This window comes from Urtica dioica, chromosome 4 (genome assembly GCF_054948205.1).
Source record: "Urtica dioica subsp. dioica isolate 48M chromosome 4, U.dioica_male_clone48M_v1_H2, whole genome shotgun sequence".
Lineage (NCBI taxonomy): Eukaryota > Viridiplantae > Streptophyta > Magnoliopsida > Rosales > Urticaceae > Urtica > Urtica dioica.
In genome coordinates, this window is record NC_142759.1 from 47,916,972 (window position 1) to 47,939,765 (window position 22,794).

At 37.0% G+C, this 22,794-nt stretch overlaps 1 protein-coding gene and 1 pseudogene across 3 annotated transcripts; both read right to left on the bottom strand.

The window, feature by feature from the left end:
- Positions 1-6,344: 6,344 nt before the first annotated feature.
- Positions 6,345-7,435, bottom strand: LOC149401733 (enoyl-CoA delta isomerase 2, peroxisomal pseudogene; annotated as a pseudogene).
- A 3,601-nt stretch (positions 7,436-11,036) lies between these two features.
- On the bottom strand, positions 11,037-14,240 carry LOC149401734 (uncharacterized). Of its 3 annotated transcripts, XR_016296288.1 has the most exons (8): positions 14,082-14,240; positions 13,228-13,578; positions 13,040-13,133; positions 12,677-12,798; positions 12,414-12,563; positions 11,734-11,963; positions 11,498-11,596; positions 11,363-11,404 (listed from the first exon to the last, which is right to left on the bottom strand). XR_016296288.1 is itself a non-coding variant. In XM_089610298.1 (7 exons), the coding sequence occupies exons 2-7, from the start codon at positions 13,534-13,536 to the stop codon at positions 11,297-11,299; spliced, it is 882 nt and encodes a 293-aa protein (XP_089466424.1). In that variant the 5' UTR covers positions 13,537-13,545; positions 14,082-14,240; the 3' UTR covers positions 11,037-11,296. The 3 variants fall into 3 exon arrangements, 2 of the variants coding, with proteins under 2 accessions (XP_089466424.1, XP_089466423.1); XM_089610298.1 differs by lacking the exon at positions 11,734-11,963 and having other exon boundaries at positions 11,037-11,404; positions 13,228-13,545; XM_089610297.1 differs by lacking the exon at positions 11,734-11,963 and having other exon boundaries at positions 11,037-11,404.
- Between the last annotated feature and the right edge of the window lie 8,554 nt (positions 14,241-22,794).

Sequence of the window (22,794 nt, forward strand, 5' to 3'; positions counted from 1 at the left end):
AGAAGAAAAAACACTTTCTACACACAATCTCCCTCATACACACCTTTTTTACACTAAATGAGTCACATTTTCCTTCTCTCAAGCTTTTGCTTAAAAAAAAATTCTGTTTTATTTTTCGTACTCGAGTTGATCCTTGTGATCCAATTCTGAGACACTACAAGAAGTCTTATGACTAGGAAATTTTTGATGTTTTGTTCGAGGATTTTTTCAAATGTATGTTTAGGCCCAATTTTCTCGATCAAAACTACACCATGAGAGACGTCGGTCGCTGACAAAAAAAAATCATGAATTTTTTCTTGGTCAAGGTCGAGTCGTGGCCCGAGATTCTAGGACATGATCCGTCTCGATCATGACCAAGCCATGGCCCAAGAAAATTATTTTTTCTCTCGGTTATGGTTCTAACATTTCTCCAGTTTTTCAGTAAATAGCTTCTGATGATCAACCCTCATTTTCCGACCACCACCACCGCCGTTCTTCAACTATGACGACCACTTTTGATTGTAATGGATGTTTGGCGACTTTGGCACGGCGGTGACATGGTAGATTCATGGAGGAGCTTTGGTGAGAGGAATTTCCAGCCAGTGGGTCGCCCATGTTTTCCAGGTTACCCTAAAATCTTCAAAATTTGATTTTCGGCTATTCTCTTCATGTTTTCTGTGGAATCTTTTGGCCATTAGTTGAGCTGAGATTTTTTTGAAACTTTTGCTCGATTAGATTCGAAAGAATGGATGTGAATCTCTGGTGGCAACCATTTAAACCCAAGTGTGCACCCGAGTTAGATTCGAAAGAATGGATGTGAATCTCGGGTGGCAACCATTTAAACCTAAGTGTGCACCCGAGTTTCTCGGGTGGAACCCATTTTGGGAGGAAATATGATTGTTCGGTCAATTCCTCTATGGCATTTTGAATCTTAATACATTTTTTGTGCCAAAGATTCATATGAGAATAATAATCTCACTAGAACTCAAGTTGACACGGGGTTGAAGTTTTTGACCTAGTCAAAATTTTGAACCACCATGTATTTTGGCCTAGGCCATCCAATCCATTATTTTTCAAAAATTCTATTTTAGTGAAAGAAAATCTCGATCAATGGTCTATTTTAAAAAAATCTTTTTCAAAACTTATTTTTTTATTTATTCAAAACCTTGAACATGACCTTTTCTCAAAACTATATGGCTATAGTATTTTAATAAAATTACTTGAGTCGGAGGATGAAATGGTTTAAAAGTCTTAAATGGTTCCAAGGCATAATCTAAGTGTGAAAATATTTTTATATGCTTTTAGGACAAAAAAAAAAAAAAAACTTAGGACACATGAGAAGTCAATTGTGCTTGGCATCGACATACTTTCATGCAATATAGAGTATAGGCTAGGATCAACTTTCTAGAATTCAATCATGATTCCTTTGAATCCTATGAGAGTACTTTGTTTCTAATATTCCAAGATAAAAATCTTACTTTCCAAAAACTAAGTGGGAGGGTAATCCTACTTGAAATTAAGAGTCACCCATAGTAACTCTTTCTAAAATGAGAATACTTCGGATTCTCTAAGTCTAATCTTACTTCTAGCTAAGTCCTAAAGAAATGTTATAGTGTTTCCTATAAAGAGTGAAATATTGGTTCTACACCTAGGCTCTATCTCTAGTCGCCCTCCCTAGAGACTCTTTGCGAAAGGATTATAGTGATAAAAGAAAATGGTTATTAGCTTGATGTACTTTGTGAACTCTTTTCTTCTTCGAACGATAATTCAACCACACAGAAAAACAAGATTTGGCAATCACAGATTGGATCACGAACAAACAGACACAAACACTCGAGGATTTTTACCCTGGTTCGGCAAAATTGCCTACGTCCAGCTTCTTCACTAATCAACGGTGTTTACAACGACAATTCACAGTAGAGCAAACCGATACACAAGTTCTGGTTTCTCTCAAATCGATCGATCAGATGATTCAATCGATTTCCTCTCAAGAACACTCATGTTTATCCCAACCCCACTCTCAGGACTGTTTCCCAAATCAATTTCTTCTTTAGAGTACTAACACAATCAATACCGTTAGTTACTCATACCTCAAACCCAAAATGCCTTTATATTACAGGCTTACAAGATTCCGATATATTAACTAACTAACTAAAACCCTTTTTGTGCTGACTCTGAGACTTGACTTGCTGACCTGTCATCCACGTAAGCAGCAGTGATAGAAAACAATATCAACATACTTAGATATTAAGGGCTTTAGGTATGAAAATTAGACTATTTAATTATGAAATTAGACTATTTAAATCTTGTAATTAATATTTTTAATTATGCATTTTTATCATTACGAATTTATGGTTGTAATTAAGCAATTAGGGTTTACTTATGCTATTCCAAAATTGTCTGTAGACCTACTTATAAATTCATCTCTCTTTTATCAATGAAAGTAGCCTCTAACAAAAGAACTTAATCTCTCTCAAAATAAGAAGAGGTTAGGTTCTGGTGGAGTTTTGCGTTATTTTTGCACAACAGATCCCTTCACGAGATCAAAATCTTATGTTCATAACAGTTTGGTATTAGCCGCTCGTGATGGCGACTCAAGTGAAGGAGAAACTAACAGAGATGATGGCGTTGATGGTGGGATTCAAGAGCGAGTTAGAAGCTTGTTTCTTGTCCATAGACCAACGGATAAAGGAACTAATAATTTTAATCCTCTTATCTAAGTAAGTATCACGACAGATATATTATCAGCCTATAATATATTTAGATGTAAAAAAGATGATACTATCTATTTAAAAGAATAATTCAAATACAAACAAAAAAATTTCATAAATTACACAAACATATAAATTAACATATCTCATGTATTATAGTCCATCTAGAACATCATATCACATGAAAACTACGGATTAACCAGAATAACAACAAGGTATAAAATATGTAGAAATTGTCATGGTCTAGTGATATATAGTCATAACACTACCAGAAAGAGGCTTAACAATTACGGCAGAAAACTGTAGTCATTCTACTTCGACTACATTTTCGTGATTGGCATCTATCGCACTAGAGTCTTTTCAGTTTGTCTATGACTCCGATTTTTTTTCGTAGTATGTTAAGTTCATAAAACAGTAGTAAAAACTTGTTACTACGATTTATATATATGTAGTGTTTACTTATCTCGCCAGTAAAAACCACAGTGTCAGTGTTAGAAAGTAGTTTTATCAATTCAGTTATTATATATTACAGACTACTTTGATTTAGTAGAGTGTTTACCGATCTGACTATTTAAGACTCAATTATAAATAGTACTTTAATATTTCTAAAATTATAATTTAATAATATAGACTACCGATTGTTGTTGTAGTCTTACGATAATATTTCACCCAATTTTAATTTTATAATTTAATATTGCAAATAAAAATATTAAATACAATCATAATAAATACTCTTCAATAATACCATATATGACTTAGTCATATGTCATGAATTACACAAAAGGTCATATTTATATGCCTCATTCATTTTAGATTATTCACCCAAATTAAGTGTTACTAAAAATATTATTCTAAGTTTATTGAATTAAAAGCTCACCAATCGAGCTGTGGTACCATAATGTATCATAAGTTTTCTTTCTGTAGTTAGGGTGGGTTTTTCTTCAATTCCCATTTCATAAAGAGCAATAAGAACGGAAAAGAATAGAGTAATCAATTTTGAGCAAAAATAAAAATAAAAATAGAGGAATCAAGTTCGTGACCGTCTAACAACCTATGGAAGTGCATAAGACTCAAATGTCAAATGCAACGTGCTTCTCTTTGACAATTTCAAATCATTTAAAAAAAAAGGTTCATATATATTGAAGAATTTGACAAAGTTTCAATTTATTAAAGAAATAAGATCTGCGATAAATTAATTAATTAACGGGTCAATTTAATTTATTTTTTAATTAATCTATTTATTGCGAGTCTGATTGGCCATTTTTTAATAAGATGAAATTTTGACTATTTTTCAAAAACATGGTGGACCATTAAGCTACTGCCTTAATAGTCTCTATATAATTTTATGAAAATAATAAAATTAATATATTCCCAATTTTTCATTAATTATAGATAAATAACCATGTTATTTTACTTACAAAATTAAATTTATAGCCAGATATCTTCCTGTTGTTGGGTAAATAACTAATTCTTTTTTTTTTTTGGTAATTTGATTTACTAACATTTATTACAAAATAAAAATAAATCAAATTCAAACTCAAACTCTTGAAAAATGTATACATAAAACGTTCGAATTGGTCTACACACATCGTCCGAATGACTCTTTACTAATAATTAACAAAAAATTCACTATTTAGTGATTTAAAATTTATAAGTGACTTAGTTACTTAGTAATTTGACAAAAGAACTATACAAGTACTTTTCATATCTATTTTATTTTATTTTTTGTAATTTTCTCTATCATACTACAATTGATTTTATACCAAATTCTAATTAGAATGACATAATAATATTTTTAAGAGTATATTGATATTTATTTTGGTTATAAAATAATATAATTATATATAAAAATCTATAAATAAATAATAATTTTAAGGTTGTTTTGATATATATACCTATATATATTAATGTCATTTAATATTATTATTATCCCCACTCGAAAGATTTGTATTCCATACCGCGTGACTGCAAGCAATTGATTACGGGAAAAATTGTACAAAATAGTTATTTGAAACTCATTGATTCGGAAAATAGTCAAAGTTTCACATTTTCAACAAAGTAGGCAAATTTACGTTTTCAAAAATTTTTTGACAGCTAAAATTAAAAATTTTGACGATTATTATAAATAATTTATCACTTTAAAAAAAATTAATTTTGGAGTAATTTTTTTTTTTAAAACTAGATTGCTGCACATTTTGGCTATTTCACTATATCAAGATAAACCTTGACTATTCTGCAAATTCATAAATTTAAATTGGTTATTTAGCTATATCACCATTTATAACCCTTTATAAAGCGATACAACAGAACACAAACTTTCTCGTCTGAGCATTATTCTACAACATATAGCCTTGGAAATCACTAGGCAATTTCACGCATTTCAAATTGATGCATAGTAGAGTTTTAACCAAATTAATGAAACTCTTTTTTCTCTCTCCAAAAACTAGGGCTTTCTCCTAAACTTCTTCACCTCCATTGAAGCATTCGCCGCCGCCCCCCAGGATGTTGCTCGCCAGCGTGCTCTCAGCCCCGGTGTCGGTCCTGGGGGGAGCCTTGCCCTTAGGGCATTCGACACCAACTCTGGTCAACCGTCTCCTTCCCCCCTCCGATCTCCGTTTTCGTTCTTGGTGCTACCCGGCGACGTTTTTCTCCGATCTGAGAGTCTGCTCCTCCGGCCATCCTCGTGTGGTCTTGCTCGGGTGCTCCTCCCGGTCTTGGTTTTTGCAGGTCTCGAGAGCGAATGAGGAGCCTTTCCGGGAGATCTCCAGTGCCCCGAATCCCCTCCACCGGAGGTCCTCGTGAATCCTCACCGATCTCGGTGACTTGGGTGTTGACAAGCTACCAAGATGCAGCGGAGGTTTTTGCTCCTTCACGCCCCACTCGCCCTCGTCGGAAGCCACCCTCGCCGGCGAAGGTTCTCCAAGCCGGAGATCTTCTACGGTCAACGTCCCCGGCACTGGTTCTGCCCCGACGGTGTGGACCAGCGTTTTTCGGAGGTTCACAGCGAATCCCACCCTCTCGTGTGTAGATCCGAAGCTCCGACTTGGTCCCGTCGACCCCGATCCTTCTGGTCCCTCTCAGATGGAATCACTAGAGGTGCTCCGTGCCACGGGTTCGAGCCATCGAAGCTTGATGCCGAGTGACAGATGTGGCTCGTCGACGTTCGCGACGCGACCGTGCTCGCTGCAGATCTTGGGTGCGGGTGTTGGCCTTTTTTTAGTTTGTTTTAGTTTTAGTTTTTTAGTATGTTTAATTTTTTGTGTTGGCGTGGACCTATCCTTTTATTGTTATACTTTGTTTTTTTTTTTTTGCTTTGTTTTGGATTCGGATTAGCCGTAGTTCTCTTTCCTGTAGTGGATTTCCTGTTAAGTTTTGATCTGTGCAGGTTGAAGAGCCATCTTATTTGTGGCTATCGGACCGAGGTTGGTTGGATTTTTCCATCGCCAATTTTTGAGTTTTTGAACGAGCCTCTTGTGTGCTCTATTTGTGCTTGTGATCACGTGGTCGGAAGTTTGCACATACGTACTTCTACCGGAACTTAGTATTAGATTCACTTCGACTTAGGTCTTGATGATCCATGTACTAAAGTGTTTTTCTTCTGTATTGATGGGTTTTATTACCCAATTTTAATAGAAAATCCGTCCTATTAAAAAAAAATAACGAATGTAAAAGGGAGCAATGGGGAGAGGACAAAAACCACAATGCAATCAACCAATACATTTCAGCTTATCAAACATATTCAACAGACCGGGTAGATGAATAATACACTTGATTCAAAATATTATTTGGGGTCACAAAATGAACGTAGGTGACATAACACCATTCAAGTCGATCGCTTCTTAGGCTTTCTCTAATCACAAAGCATAAACCCAACCCAAATCCATGACCATGACTACAGATAATACAGAAAATTAAAAGATCCCATAAAACACATGCAAATTGTAATGAGGATACAATATCCCCCACCCACATTAATTTATTTTCACAATCTCATAGCTTGGCGGCAGTGACGAAGGCCTTGTCTTCACCAATCCGGAGAACGTGGCAGAGCTCAGGAAGCGTACTCATCCTGAATTCCACGTAAATCTCTGGTTTCCACTTCCTTGCGGCGAGCCTCTCAGCGAGCTTCATTCCCTCCTGCGTGGCCTTCTCGGCGCCGGCGTGCGCCGACTCAGCGAGCCCCATCGCCACCGCCTCGTCCCCGCGGATCTTCCTGCCGGCCAGCATGAGGTCGCGCCGCACCGCCGCGTTGCCGATCTTGGCCCGAAAGAGGGCGGCCGCGAAGCTCGGGAAGCTGAGTCCGAGGTCGACCTCGCTCAAGTAGAGGACGCCGCGATCGGATCGGACGACCATGTAGTCGTGCGCGACGGCGAGGAGGAGGCCGGCGGCGGCGGCGTGGCCGGGGAGGGCGGCGACGGTGGGGATGGGGAGGGCGATCAGGGCGGCCAGGACGGCGCGTAAGGATTCGGCCATGGAGGCGAACCGGGAGCGAAAAGCCGAGTCGCCGGAGGATTGGGCCCAGGCGAGGTCTAAGCCGTTGGAAAAGAATTTGGAGCCGGAGGCGGTGGTGAGGAGGGCGGTGCCGGCGGCGGATTCGGATCTCACTGTGGAGAGTGCGGAGAAGATCGATGCGATCACGGCGGGGCTCAGACGGTGGTCGTCGCCGGAGCCAGTTAGAGTTAGGATGAACAAGTTCCCACGCTTCTGTAGAGTGCACATTTTGAGAGAGAGATCATTGTTGTTGAGCTCCTGTTTTTGCATTGCTGCTCTTTATATACGCTCTCCAGGATTTGTGACTGTTTTTGTTCGTCCAATTTATTTTAGCGAAATATCATACATCTACCCTTTTTCTATTTATTATTATTATTATTTTTTTTTTATGAAAATATCACATCTATCCCAGAGTTTGAGTAAAATAATGCACTTTAGGAATAATGCATCTATATTTGGAGTTGCATACCTCCTTCACTTTTTTTTTCTTTTTTTTTTTCATTTTCTTTTGTTCAAAATCACTGCTTCTATTTCGAATAGGGGAATTTAAGAGTCAAGAGAGAAATAATAAAATAAAAAGAATAAAGCTAAGGTGATTTCAATTTTTTTTTTTTTTTTTTTGTATGAGTAGTTTTCCGATTATAAATGTAGTAATGAAAAAGTCTGCAAAATATTAGATTAAAAAATACATACATTAGTCGTTAGGGATATTTAAGTAATAAACAGTAAACTCGAGGTATAAATATGATCTTTTTCAAGTTTTATTGTATGTTCTAGGGGTTAACCGATCCAGTTTATGAAACTGGATCGGTTATCGATTTTGAATATCCAAATATTCAGTTATCGGTTATTTAACCGATTTTCATTTTTTTTATAAAACGGATAACCAGTTTCAAAACTGGATAACATGTTTTAAAACCGGATAACTAGTTATGAAATCGGATAACCGATTTCAATCATATTAACGATTTGAAACTTATTTAATCAATTTTTATTTCTAAATTAGTACAAAATTATAGGAAAACAAATTGGTTTGAATCGGATACCCGGTTATGAAATCGGATAACAGATTTTTTGGATAACCGATTTCAAAACTGGATAACCGCTTTTGAAATTCGGTTTTGGTCCAGTTCGATCCGGTTATTGGTCCAAAAATTTGAAAACTGAAAATTCGATTCGGGTTCGTAAAATGGGCCAAAACCGAACCGGTTTCAGCCCTAGGATGTGCAACTTTAGTTAAAAAGCATTAGCTCTCCCTAGTACTTTAGCTAAGTAGCCAAAGTATAAAAATTGCATATATATTGTTGGGTCAAATTTTCTCTAGCCCAAAACGCCGATGAGCCTGGGCCATTGACAAAATAATAAATAAAAAAAACTCTAAACCTACCTCACCTGTCTCTCCCACGGACACGGAAGAAAGAAGAGAGAATTTCTTCTGGACACACACAAAGATCAGCACGAGAGAGAAAAACTCTCGACCTTGGACGAGCGGACAAAAAGAAAAAGCAGAAGAAAAAAGGAAGGAAGATGATGATGAGGAGCTCTGCGGAACTGAGACATTGGCGCCACTGACCAGCCAAAGGGTGGCTCCTCCGCGACGGCGGCCTGCCTTCTCCGACCACGGCGGTCACCAGCGCGAGGCGAGGTCCCGCCGGAGTCGAAGCCTCGTCCTCTCCAAATGCTGCAGCCCAAGCTAATGGCAAGGACCCCATCTCAACCAATGCTGGAGCCTGCCCGCCGAGGTAGAGCTCCCGCCAAAGCCCATCGGCAGAAGGAAGTGTCCCCCCGCCAACTAAACTGGACCTCTCGCCAAGACTGAAGAAGACCTTCAGCAAAGACTGAGAGCCCACGAGGCTGGGAACCCGCCCGAGGCTCTCAACCACTCGCCCAAGGGGCATAAGTCCTCACCAACTCCCAGGACCACTCGCCTGATCCCAAACACCTCGCCCCGAGCACTGACTTCCCGAATGCGGACCAAAACCTCTCGCCCTCGTGCCTTACCTCTCGCCCATGCTGAAGAGAGCTCGCCAAAGTCACCAAATTGAAGTCCTGGTCGAGCCCCGATCCGGCGAGCACCGCGAACCTCCGGGCTGGCAAGCCCCACAATTCCGCGAACCTCCAAACCGGCGAGCCTTGTGAAGCTCTAGTCCGGCGAGCACCGTGAAACTCTGACTAGCGAGCCTCGACCCGACGAGCCTCGCAATACTTTGTGCAAGCAAGCCCCGCGAATCTTCGATCCAACGAGCACAGTGAAGCCCCATCCCGGAAAACCACCCTGAAGCCATGGGCCGACGAGCCACCGTGAAGACTAGATCCGATGAGCCCCGTGAAGTCCCGTCTCGACAATCCATCGTGAAGCCCCGCGCCACAATGAGTCCTTGGCCGGCGAGCCTCTGTGAAACACGAAATTAGCGAGCCACTTTGACCCCAAGGCCGACAAGCCTCCACGAGTCCTTGGCCGGCGAGCCTCCACGAAACACGAGATTGACGAGCCACCGTGATCCCAAGGTGTATCCACGTTCCAGATGAGCACATGGGCATGATGAAAAAGCTCACATGGCACAATGTCTCATATGGACCCATCAATGAGATGGTCCACAAGACACAACGACTCCCCAATAGACATGCTAGCAACATTTAGAAAAACCCACTGAAGCATATGGATGATCTCACGATACTAGATGATTTGATGATATCGAAAAACGAGTGATTCAAAAGCACGGCTCCACAGTCCCGTGATTCTACTTGACCACATCAAACTATGCTAAAATTCTCACTTAGTTGAATTTTATCTCTCAAAACACACTTGAGATTAAAATAAAGAGAATTAAAGTCATTCTACTCGCACAATATCAAAAAAAAAAAAAAAAAAAAAAAAGATAATCTACTTCCATTCTCTCTAGAATGAGAGAAGAAATTTTCACTCTCTCTCGAACACTTTCTCTCACAAACAAAAGTTAACCAAGCTAAATTATATTCTCTTTATAAAAGTGTCCAAGCGCTTGAGAAATCGATTATCAACATCTTCACATAATAAGAGGAATATTTCATCGACAAACTTCATGTCGTAACAAATCACAATATTAGTTGTGAAAACTAGCGGATATGGTTATTTAAAAATTCTATTGCTTTTAAGAGTAATTACATTTTATAAAAGTGCGAAAAAATTATTCCCGTTTTTAATTTTTTTTTTTTTTAAATTATCGATTTTAAGAGGAATACAATCAGAATGAAAAATTATAAAAATTGTCTGTATATATGAATTAGCTATTTTTCATAAACTCTTGAGATGTTGACTATTTTATAATTGTTTTGTTCAAGTGACCTAATTCGTTTAATTTTTATTTTATTATTGCTTCTTATGTTGTTTTGACATAACCAACCTACTAAATAGAAATAAATGACACGTTCTTTCAAATTTCATTTTAGTAGTGAAACTCACAATACTATATCGTCCATAATGCCATTTTTCCTTTTAAATTTGATGATAATATGCTTGTAAATGAAAAATGCAAGATTGTATCTCACTAGAGAATGATATATGAATACCATAAAATGTGAAAGCAGATGCTCTATACCTGTGGCAAAATTACTAACCTTTTTGATAAAATAAACAAAGATGTTTTCAAATATTATTAGTTTTAAATTAAAGACTAAGAAAAGACTAACCTCTTTAGTGACATAAATCTCTAACACGAATTTCTCCCACTTATATTATTTGAAGCAGTTCACAAACGTCAAGTTTCCATGCCCCATTAATTTGAGATTATTCTCCCAAATATAGAGTTACTAAAAATATTATTCTGAGTTTATTGAACTATAAAGTTCACCAATCGAGCTGGTGGTACTACAATGTATCAAAGTTTTCTTTATTTAGGGTGGGTTTTTTCTTCAATTTCACAAAGGACGATAAGAACGGAAAAGAAGAGAGGAGTCAAGTTTGTGACAGCCTAACAACCTATGGAAGTACACGAGACTCAAATGTCAAAAGTAACTGGCTTCACTTTGACTATTCAAAATCACTTCATGGGTTCAAAAGAGCTATACAAGTGCTTCATTTGTTGAAGCCCATCGTGTGTATCCATTACGCAAACAAAAAGGAGAGAGCTCTTTCCTCATCGTTGAAGCCCATCGTGTGTATCTTCTTCACCATGGACCGAGTCGGACTTTACACTTGTTTCTTGCAAGGGAGTGCTAGATTTTTCAATGAGAAACTCAAGTTTCTGATGATACAAATCGCGGGTTTTAAATAAAATATCATCATTAGAAAATAGCATCAGACGTTATATATTAGATGAGCATTGATAGTGCATTACCTTTACAGTTTTGTTTACTTCGTCAATTTTATGAAGTAAAAACTCTCCAGGTACGACACTTCTGCGATCCAACGTAGAGTAGCGCGGCGATGCTGTCATCTGAACGTAATAAGCAATGGATTTCGTGAGCTTGCGTGGAAATGGAACTACCAATGAAATCCAGAAGAAGAATATAAAGATAAACAAGCTCATAGTCTTTGGAAACCCTGATGAAAAGGAAGGATGTTGTTTCATACCTTCACACGTTGGTTAGGAAAATCTTGGTCATTCTATGCTTTAGAAAACTTATATGTGATGTTTCTCTCTCTAGTTCCTGGGTAACATGTAGCGGATCTCTAGAAGTGTCATAGTCCACTTTGTGAGAGACTTAAGGAATATTCTTACGAGTATTCTTTATTACCGCCCACCAAGCATGGAAGTGAAATTCTCTACTTCATTGAGGATTCTTCGTAGTGGCAACATAGTACTGTATATTTGGGTTAGGACTCAAGGGAATGATATAACTTGTTAATTGTTTAGGGTAAGATATAGCATCATTAAGAGTCGTTAGTCTGTGTATAGAGGTATGCAAGAATCATTTAGCAAATAATGAATCAGTTTTGTGAGAGGCTAAGCCTTTTGGAAGCGTTTTGGGTGTCTCGAAAACCCGTTTTCTAGTACTTCTTTCGCTGTTATCAATGGGATTCGAAGGGTCTTATCAGTGATGAGAACTTTGGCAATTCATTGTTAACAAAACAGGAAAATACAAGTATAGGTACAAGCTTTCGAGGATTGTACTCTCCTAAGCTAATCATCCGAATTTCACTCAAAATATGTTGTCGATTAAACCTAATCCCAACTTTGTCATTAGGTTCCTAGCAATTTTGGTGAAGAGGGAGAGAATAAGAGGGTGTGGAGATCTGGAGTTGTAATTTACCTTCAAGCTCTTGACAGGTGATCTATAAATAGCCGATCCCTCGCTCACTGATTGCACGCGACCCGCGGTTTCCCCTTCTCCAGCCAGGGCTTTAGGCTTCCAAGTTTTGCCTACACCGAGTATGGATCTCGTAGCTTCTGATATGATCACCTATGGCCAAAGAAACAAATCCATCTGATAGTTTAGCAGTGTCACGGTGTAAGGTTCTAAAAGTTACAGACAGGAATTCGGTAAGTTAAATATAAGATAAAAGTTCGACTCACCTTCCTAAGAACACTAGGATCGGAAACTCCCTGGACCTGCAATTCATCTACAGAGGCAGCTTTTCCATGGGCTATGCTTTCAACTCGAAAGGTTTGTATTCCATACAGTGACTGCAAGCAACCTATAACACAATACAGAAGAAAAACAAACGCTTTTGCCTCAGCATTATTCTACAACACATATGGCCTTGGAAATCACTACGAAAGTTTTACACATTTCAAATTAATGCATAGGGCAGAATGTGAGATATATTAGTTAATGAACGTGGACTGGAACTGTGAGTAAAGGGCATATATCACCATGCAATCAACCAATACATTTTAGCTCACCAAATAACTGTAACGGACCGGGTAATTAATTACCTTGTTCAATGATTATATCCAACACCATAGAAAGGGGTACGCGCTTCTCAATTGTCGTGATTCCGAAAAGAGGTACGTACGAAGGTCTTGAAACCTGCACGGAGACAAAGTAATCACCGTATCAAATTGTTGTCTCATATCCCAAATAAGAGGTTCAGCATAGAAATAGTAGAGGTGTTGCGTAGTACCTTATAAACTATTTCGCTCGGCGTAACATACAATTGGCGAGATGCAATATCTTTCCGGAGAATATATCTTCTAACGGGAAGGTATAGCAGCATTAGGAATCCGACACCCCAAGCCAAAACGAGCATCAGTGATATGGAAAGCCATATAACGGTTTCGTATTTTATAATATATTTTGCCAGCTCTTTGAAGGAGGCCGAGTACAGAATCTGCTCAGAGCTGTCTGTAGTGTCATTGTCTTCTAGCTCGGAAAGTAGTTGGTTTCTTGATGAGGTATGCTCAGATAAGCCATCCGTGTGACCCAACAACATAACTTCGAGCTTGTAATTAGAAAATCAGAAACATAAATTCTCCTGCAAGAAGGCTCAAATCAGCCCAATGCTAATAGAACAGCTAGTCTGAATCTTCTGGTTGTAACTTGAGAAAATTATTCCAAAACTAATTTTAATTAGATGAATAGCTTCCCAAATTAGTGGAAGCTTCAAATCTAACCATCCATAGATTTCTCTAGCTTTAGTTTGATTGTCAAGGAAAAACTCCTCATGAACTAACAGGATTATAACAGAGTAGTTGCACTAAATAAATGGTGACTGAAGAATAAGCTAAATATTTATAATATATTTTGGACTTGAGAATCATAAAAGCCAGAAAACTTAAGCCAGCAGACCAAAAAATAACAAAAGACAAGCCAAAGGCAACATTTGAGGTACGATGTAAAAGAATCAAATTCTCTCGGGGTTATATAAATGAAAAAGAATTCGTAGCTCACAAGGCTTTGCCTTTCTCATTTTCGCTTTGACTTTACTCTATGAACAATCAATAATAAAGTAGAGGAAGGAGAAGAAAATACTCTCACCTTAGCGAGGCTCGATCACTCGAAACTTTGTGAGTCGCTAATCAGAGGGAAATTCTTGGGAGTGAGATTTGTTTTAGGGGGCTTTGCCGATTCAAGAAATTTTTGGCTGCCATGATAATTAGAGAACCGAACTACCAGTCTTATTGCTTCAATGGAATTTTAGCTGACTAATGTTATACTTTGTTGTTTTTTTATTAGAAAACTTTGGCCAAACAGTATTCATCTCAAAAACGGTTTTTGAGTTTTCGAGTGGAAAAAATTGAAAACAAAAAGTGAAAGTTATGTTTGGTTTAAGTTTTTGGAAAAAAATTTCAAAAATTTTGATATTTGTTTTGTAAAAGAGTAAAGAAAACTTAAAAAAAAAAATGTTTTTGGAAAGAAAAAAAATTATTCTCTTCTCTCCTCCTTCTCCTCATCTTCTCTTTTCATTTTTTCAAAAACAAAAATAAAAACTGTACCAAACACTTTTTCAGTTTTTTCAATTTCTCAAAGACAAAAATGAAAACTGTACCAAACAGCTTTTTGAAAACAACTGTAAAATAATTTTTCAGTACAACTACAAAAATTATGTTTTGTTGTTAATTTTTCTATTTTGGATGGATTGGGCGCTTTCATTTAACAGCGATTTTAATTTTTCTATTTTGTTGTTAAAATTTTGAAAACATAAATTTGATTATTTTGCTGAAAAATTGAAACTTTGATTATTTTTCTAATCAATAAGTTTTAAATTGCTATTTTGTACAATTTTTTCTTTTATTTATAACACCGCTACTTTAATTTTTTATTTTTTTTTATTATCATAGAACTTCCGGCCAACAACGCACCAAAATTTGGAAGAGATTGTTTTACTAATTTTTTTTTATATATAATTTATACCTAAAAAATATTTCTTTATTTGAAAATATATATATATATAAAAAATGATAAATTACATGAATATCCCCTCAACTCTAGGTTCGGTAACAAACTGTCCTCTCATCTCGAAAAAACCACAAAAAGTTACCTGAACTTTGATTTTCTTTTAGTTTCACACTTTCTGTCAACTTTTATCGGTTACCATCCATTAAAGAGGCACGTTTTAAGCACGTGAGACTTCAAACGAGGAAAATTATCATTATGCCCTTTCTCTCATCTTTGTTTTCATAGCATTTTTTTCTTTTTAAATTTAATTTTTTATTTTTTATTTCTTCTCTCTCTCTCTCTCTCTCTCTCTCTCTCTCTCTCTCTCTCTCTCTCTCTCTCTCTCTCTCTCTCTCTCTCCAGAAAGCTTAAAAGCCATGGATCCTTGTCCGTTCGTCGGGATTCTCGTCAGAGACTTGGTCCTGAAATCCGCCGAACCAAGGCATGCTTCATCGTCATCTTCGTCTTTATCCTCAACATTGTTTAATGAGTGGTTAGATCTCAATGGCGTTTCTCCACTAGCATAAGAATCTGATTATAAATAATGCTCAGGATTGTATAATAGGCTACAGCATCAACCATAGACTTGAATAAAGAAAAACTAATCTGATTGTCTAATGCCCAAGATTTTATGATGTGCTACCACATCAAATGTGGTGAGTTTCAAAATAAAAAATAAAGAAAATCTTAAGATTTGGATAAATCTATTAAACGGAGAGAGAGGTTTTTTTTTTAATATTTGAATACTATAAAATTAAACTCCGACGCCATGTGAGAACCTTGTAATTCATCCTCCATTACCGATCATGTGAGAATATTACCCAGATCTCCGCCATGGAAGACCGACACAAGCTTTCTATGGCTGCCATTTTCTCTCTCACTCTCTCCCTCCATCTCTGACCGGTCTCTTACGTCGCGCACCCGGACGATGTGGCGGACCTCGGAGAGCTCGAGCGAGGTTTGGAGAACCCGGAGCTCTTGAAATAGCCGAACCGTCCGGCGATGCAGATCGGTGAGTATGGGTTCCAGATAGTGAAGAATGAGAAGAGGAAAGAAGGGTATAGGCTGGAGGATTTTTGCTCTGGCAATTTGATGTGGGCAAAGTGTGGCCGCAGATACCCGATGTCGCCACAGAAGCTCCCGATGTGGTTCTCAGGCGTAAAGAAGATTTAAAATGAATGAAGCAATAAAAAGTCAAACTCGAATTAATATTTTAATTATTTTAAATGAATATAAATGATATAAACATATTAAATAAATGGGAATAAATTTGTTATGGTAAAAATACCATTAGAACCTTAACTGAGATCTCACGTGCCTGAAACGTGATTCTTTTATGGATGGTAACTGATAAAAGTTGACAAAATGGGTGAAACTTGAAAAAAAACCAAAGTTCAAGTAATTTTTTGTGGTTTTTTCGAGATGAGGGGGCAATTTGTTACCGAGCCCAAAGTTGAAGGGGTATTTATGTAATTTATCCAAAAAAACATTCACTCCTTTGGCACTTATTTACACAACGATTATATTTCTTTATTTGAAAAACTAACGGGGAAGCAAATTAAAGTCCAGGACAAATTGTATTTTATTTTGTTATTATTTTAGATAGTTCCAAGCTCAATCATTTTAGTTGCCTTCAAGCCACTATTTAATAGATAAATTTTATTTTATGGACCTAAAAATTAACAAAATATCAATATTAGACCTCATATTATCGTGAATTTGAGGGAATCCGACGAGCTATGACTTCTCAATCTCATACAACTAAATTTGACGAGATACGAGGGAATCCGACGAGCTACGACGGCCTAAGATAGCAAAGTTACACTTGAATTTTACCTTCACCGCTTAAAATGCCCAAAAAAATATGAATTTTATCGTATTGTATCGTACAGTTTCGTACGGTATCGTACGTTATCGTACATTATCGTACATTATCATACATTATAACTCAAATTTCATTTGTATGAATTTAATCGTACATTATAATTATAATGTATCGTATCTCATCGTATTGTATCGTACATTATCGTACATTATAAAACAAACTTCATTTCTATGAATTTTATCGTACATTATAATTATATGAGGTCTAATCTTGATATTTTGTTAATTTTTAGGTCTATAAAATGAAATTTCTCTTTCAATACAACATTTATTCATAATTTAAAAGGAATAATGGCATCTAGTTATGAGTAGTTTTATTTAAATTTGTTAATATACTGCGAGGTTTTATTTTTATTCATAAAGAATGGTCTATGACATGTAGGTCTTGTTTGGTACTCATTTGAAAAAGTGTTTTTAACTATTTGAGTTAAAAAAAATAGGAAAGAAAAAGTGAAAATGGTGTTTGGTTAAAATTTTCGGGTAAAATTTTTAAAAATTTTTGGAATTGTTTTGAAAATAGGGTAAAGGAAATTGAAAACAAGATCAAGGTGTTTTCCGAAATTTTTTTTCTCGCGTGTACTCACGGGCTATCCTCTGTCATTCCTCTCTCATTGTCGAGCAAAAAAAAAAAAGCGGAAGAGGGTTTTGAGAGCAGATCCGAGAGAGAGAGAGAGAGAAAGAGAGAGACACGCCGGAGAGTTGTCGGTAAGTTTCGTTCTTCTTCTCCGATCTAACCTTTGTAGTTGGCTTTTAAGTTTCGTTCTTCTTCTCCGATCTAACCTTTCATCTTCCTCATTCAGACGCAGTTGGCTTCGATTTGTTCTCTCTATAAGGTTGAGAGTGAATTGTTGGAGTAGGAGAGGCCGAGACTCTGTGGGTTCGCGTTCTACATCAAGGTAAAAATCACTGTTTGTTCTCGATTTCTAGGGTTTCAAATTAGGGGTTTTGATGTGGTTCGGATTATTTCGTGCTTTGCTTATGTTTGGGCTCGGTTTGTGGTCGTTGTGGTCGTTGTTCATATGAAATTATTTGTAGGGTAGCAGTTTTGTTGATTTCGAATTAGGGGTTTTGATGTGGTTCGGATTATCGTGCTTTGCTTATGTTTGGGCTCGGTTTGTGGTCGTTGTTCATCTGAAATTATTTGTAGGGTAGCAGTTTTGTTGATTTCGAATTAGGGGTTTAGATGCGGTTCGGATTATCGTGCTTTGCTTATGTAATTTTTCTGACTCTGTCTCTGCGTCAATAATATGAAATTAACCACAATATAGATTAAGCCCATACATACAATTGATTTCTAATCTAGCTTTGATGTGGGTTTTCGATATGTATTTGGTAATTTAACTGAAATTCTTATACATGCTCATGTAATGGTAATTTTCGAGCAAATTAGTCGAGTGATAGCTATCTACTGAACTAGAATAATTGCAAATTATCATTTAATTATTTGTTTTAATTTTATCCAAAATAGAAACGTGAAAAGCCTATATAATAACAGGTTCATTGCAAACTTCATTTTCATTTGGATGTATTTGTTGGTTATGTTATTTTGATAGAGAGATCTTAACAGTCACGATATCGTAGGAATATATTTAAGAAAATTAAAACCGGGGTATGATATTCAAGATTAAGATCTTGGTAATAAAAAGAGATCATAATGAGATTATAATTAATGGTTTAAATCATGAGGGTCGGGTCTTCTTACAGCTAAGTATAATATTCTCGGATAAACCTAATTACGTAGTTTATTTCTTCAACTTGGGGTCGCAAGAGGTTTATATGGTTTATTTTCTTATAAACACTCTCTCTCTCTCTCTAGCTTTTCGTCTTCTAATCCTCATGTAGTATTATGCCAGCTAATGGCATATTAGTTAGTTGAAGTACATTGTTCATTTTCATCAATCAAAACTCATTCCCAAATTGTAAAAATTTCTTGCAAAACACACACGGCTTTTTTTTTGGATATTTCGTATAATTCTTATATTTATTATATATAGATATGTCGATGACAAAGTTTGGGAGACGTATATAAAGGTATGTCGCTGGTTTTTTTGTGTATGTGATGTGTTAGTTTTATGTAAGCCAAGCAATATGTGAAGCAATATGTTGTTAAAGCACTGACATTTGAGAATAAAAAAAAAACTGATATTGTTGTTGAAGTTCAAAGCTTTAAGACGCCAAGCAATATGTGTAGCTAGAATGCATGATTTGAACATTTTGTCCTCTGTTACTATCATCTCTTAGATAGACTATCATTTGTTTCTTGTAGTACATTGATGTGGGTTTGTAAGCTAGATTGAAGGATTATGATACTGTGTGGGTGTTTTATTTCAGCCATCTTTGATATTATACTATAGCCATCTTGTGCTTGTTGTTTCACAATCAATTTTTCTTAAGAGAAACTGATAAAATATATAAAAAGAGGGGAAAAGAAAGCTTAATCTGGAGCTAAGCGAAATACAAACTCGATAGAACTTGGAATGGCATAATCTCATTTTTTACACTATGCGATACAGGTCTATTCAATTTTAATATCTTACCTCTATCCTTTTATATTATAAATTTTATGATTCTGTTATTTTACTAGAGTTAAGACATTTCAGACTGTGAGGGGAGTTAGTCATTTCATAACTTTGTTGAAGACTGATTAATAACTAATCAAGAACTTGGTTATGAAAGTTTGTCCTCTGTTACTATCATCTCTTAGAATCTGCTATTAACCAACAGTTAATGTGGACATATGTTTATCAATAGGCGTAGCTAATATTAGTACATGTTTTGCAGAAATATCCCGAGTCGAAAAGGTTCAAGAGAAAGGGATTGGCGCACTACGACAAACTAAAGGAAATATTCGCTGGTAAGTCGGCAACCGATGGATTAGCGATGGGACCAGCCGAGGTAGCCGCCATCGGCAAAGCTGCAACAAGCGCTCGGGAAAAGGTCCCGTATGTATCGGCTGCGGGAAGTGCGCCTGATGCGGAAGAGGGATGGGACTCATCTGATGAAGCCCGGGAGGTCGAGAAACAAACGGGGGAAAAATCTACTGCACGCAAGAGGAAATCCCCGATGAGCAGTAAAAGCACGTGGCAAGAGGCAATTCAATCCCAAACTGATAGTGAGCGTTACACAAGTGATCGGTTGCTTGCGTTTTTGGAAGAGAAAGAAGCACGGAGAATGTCTAGTCAGGCGGACTCGATGACTAAAGACGAGGTGCTTCTGAAACAGTGTGTGGATAAGCTTACAAGTCATCGAGATTCGCTTTCGCTGAGACAATACAGCGGATTCATGATGGATCTTGTGAATAAGAAGGACTTACGCATTGTTTTCATGTCAATCCCGGACGACGTGACGTTACCGTTTGTCCAAGGCTTAAATTATGATTTTTAGTTTGATTTCGGATTGAGATCTTATTTGCTTTTAGTTTTATTTCGGAATTGTTTTTTATTTGGATTGAGTTTTTTTTTTTGCTTTTAGTTTTATTTCGGAATTGTTTTTTTTTATTTGGATTGAGTTTTATTTCGGATTTGTGTTTTATTTGGATTGAGTTTTATGTGGATTGAGTTTTATTTGCTTTCAGTTTTATTTGCTTTTAGTAGTGTTATTTGTTATTTTTAGATTTTTGGAGTCGTCTGTAATTGTTAGATTTTGTGTTGCTTTGTTATATCTGGTGAAGGATTTTTTTTTTACCCATTTTCAAAATAAATAATAAAAATTAATGGGAGTAAAGTCTTTATATGAATTCAGGGTGGCATGGTTGTTTTGGTAATTTGTTCGACATCAATAATAAAAGAGACCAAGGAAGTTGACTTTAGAATAAATGAAAAAGACAGGAAATCAGTAGTCTTGTACTAATCTTTGTCTTGTTTGGTTAACATAAGGTCATGGATTCAAGTGGTGACGACGACGTGAATGTGGTAGAGGTCATTCTTCGTCGTCATAGAGGACGGCGTGATCGAAGAAGGCTACATAACCAAATGGCCGAAGAATCACAACGAGTTGAACGCCTACCCCGGCGAACAACTACGGAAAGTGGAAGTCAATACGTGTATGCTATGTTAAATAATCCCAACAGAGAGCCCTTGTTTGAGATGTGTCGCATGTACAAGGAGCCATTCATAGCAATCGTTGGACTGATTCGGCATTTGCTCCCGCCCGGTCACATATCACCAGAAGAGTCTTTCATGATGTTCATGAAAGTTCTCGCACATTCGGACCGAAATAGAGCCATTCAAGACCGATTTAATCACTCTGGTGAGACCGTTAGTAGACATTTTGGAAACGTTCTTGATGCAATAACTCAGTTGGCACCCGAAGTCATAAAGCATCCCGGTTATACAACCACACCCCCGGAGATTGCCAACAACCCAAAATATTGGCCATGGTTTAAAGTAAGTTTAATGAATTTATTTTATCTCTAACGTAAGTTATATTAATTATCAAACTAAAGTTTTGTTCTCTTTGAAAGGATTGCATCGGCGCTATTGACGGTACTTATATTGGTGTCATCGTCCCCGCTGAGCAACAACCCAATTATCGAGGACGGAAAGGAACATGTACGACGAATGTCATGGCCGCTTGTACATTTGACATGCGATTTACGTACGTCCATGCCGGATGGGAAGGTTCAGCGTCAGATTCACGAATATTACGTGAGGTATTACTATCTGACAATACAACTTTTTTAATACCACAAGGAGGACAGTACTACGTAGTGGATAGTGAATATCCTAATGAGCCAGGTTTTTTTGGCACCGTATCGCACCGTACGTTATCACCTATCCGAGTTCAGACAAAATAGGCAAATGCGTAGACGAGAAGAACTTTTTAATTACGGGCACTCGTCGTTACGCAACGTGATAGAGAGATGTTTTGGCATCGTAAAAGCTCGGTTCCCGATTTTAAATCATATGTCACGTTATCCGTTAGAAAAACAAGTTTGTATAATTATGGCATCCTTTGTATTACATAATTTAATAAAAATGTACACAAACGAAGACCCTTTGTTTACAACATGGAATCAAGATGTTCCTCAGGAGGATATTGAAGGCCAAAGTTCTGAAGAAGTCGGAGGTCAAGGTGCGTCAGAAGTTGGTGGACCGTCGTACACAAGCGCAACTACGCAAGCTTGACGTGCACATTCCGAGTTTAGAGATTGTATTGCTCAAGCTATGTGGGATGATTATGCAGAATGATTTCATATTTATGATGACAAAAAAAATTTTGTATTCAATCTAAACAATAATGTCATATTTATATTTTGTGTAGTTAAATTTATGTTTAAAAATAATTTTGAGTTAAGAAATTGTTTCCATGTACCAAACAGTTTTTTTTTGAAAAAATGAAAAGTGTACTAAACAGTTTTTCCAGTTTTTTCAATTTCTCAAAAACAAAAATGAAAACTGTACCAAACAGCTTTTTGAAAACAACTGCAAAATAATTGTTTAGTACAATTACAAAAAGGGTTATATAGTTAAATAGCCTTCTACAATTATACAATAGTGGATTCGGCCAACCTTTTGTTAATTTTGGGTTAATGGCCAACCCAATTTATTAACACGTAAAAAAGTACCAAAATACCCTGTAAACCGTTCCCGCCCATACATCCTGCAAATTAATTAATTAACGCAAATATTGCGTATAATAACTTCTGCGGTTATAACTGTCCCTGTAATCAAGGAACGTCTTAAACTCAGTCATTAATATGACGATTCGCACGATATTTCTCTCAGAAGAAATAGGAAACACGCGACCTCAAATTTGAAACCCAGAAAAAACGCAGAAGACAACGAAACCATCAACCCCGACGGCGAAGTAAGGTATTTCCAGGAAATTTACACCACAATATCCTTAAAAAAACGCAGCACAGATTCTCAGCCCTAAACCTCGACGACAAGCCGACAACGAATCTTTTCTTCTTCTGTCATCTTCTTTC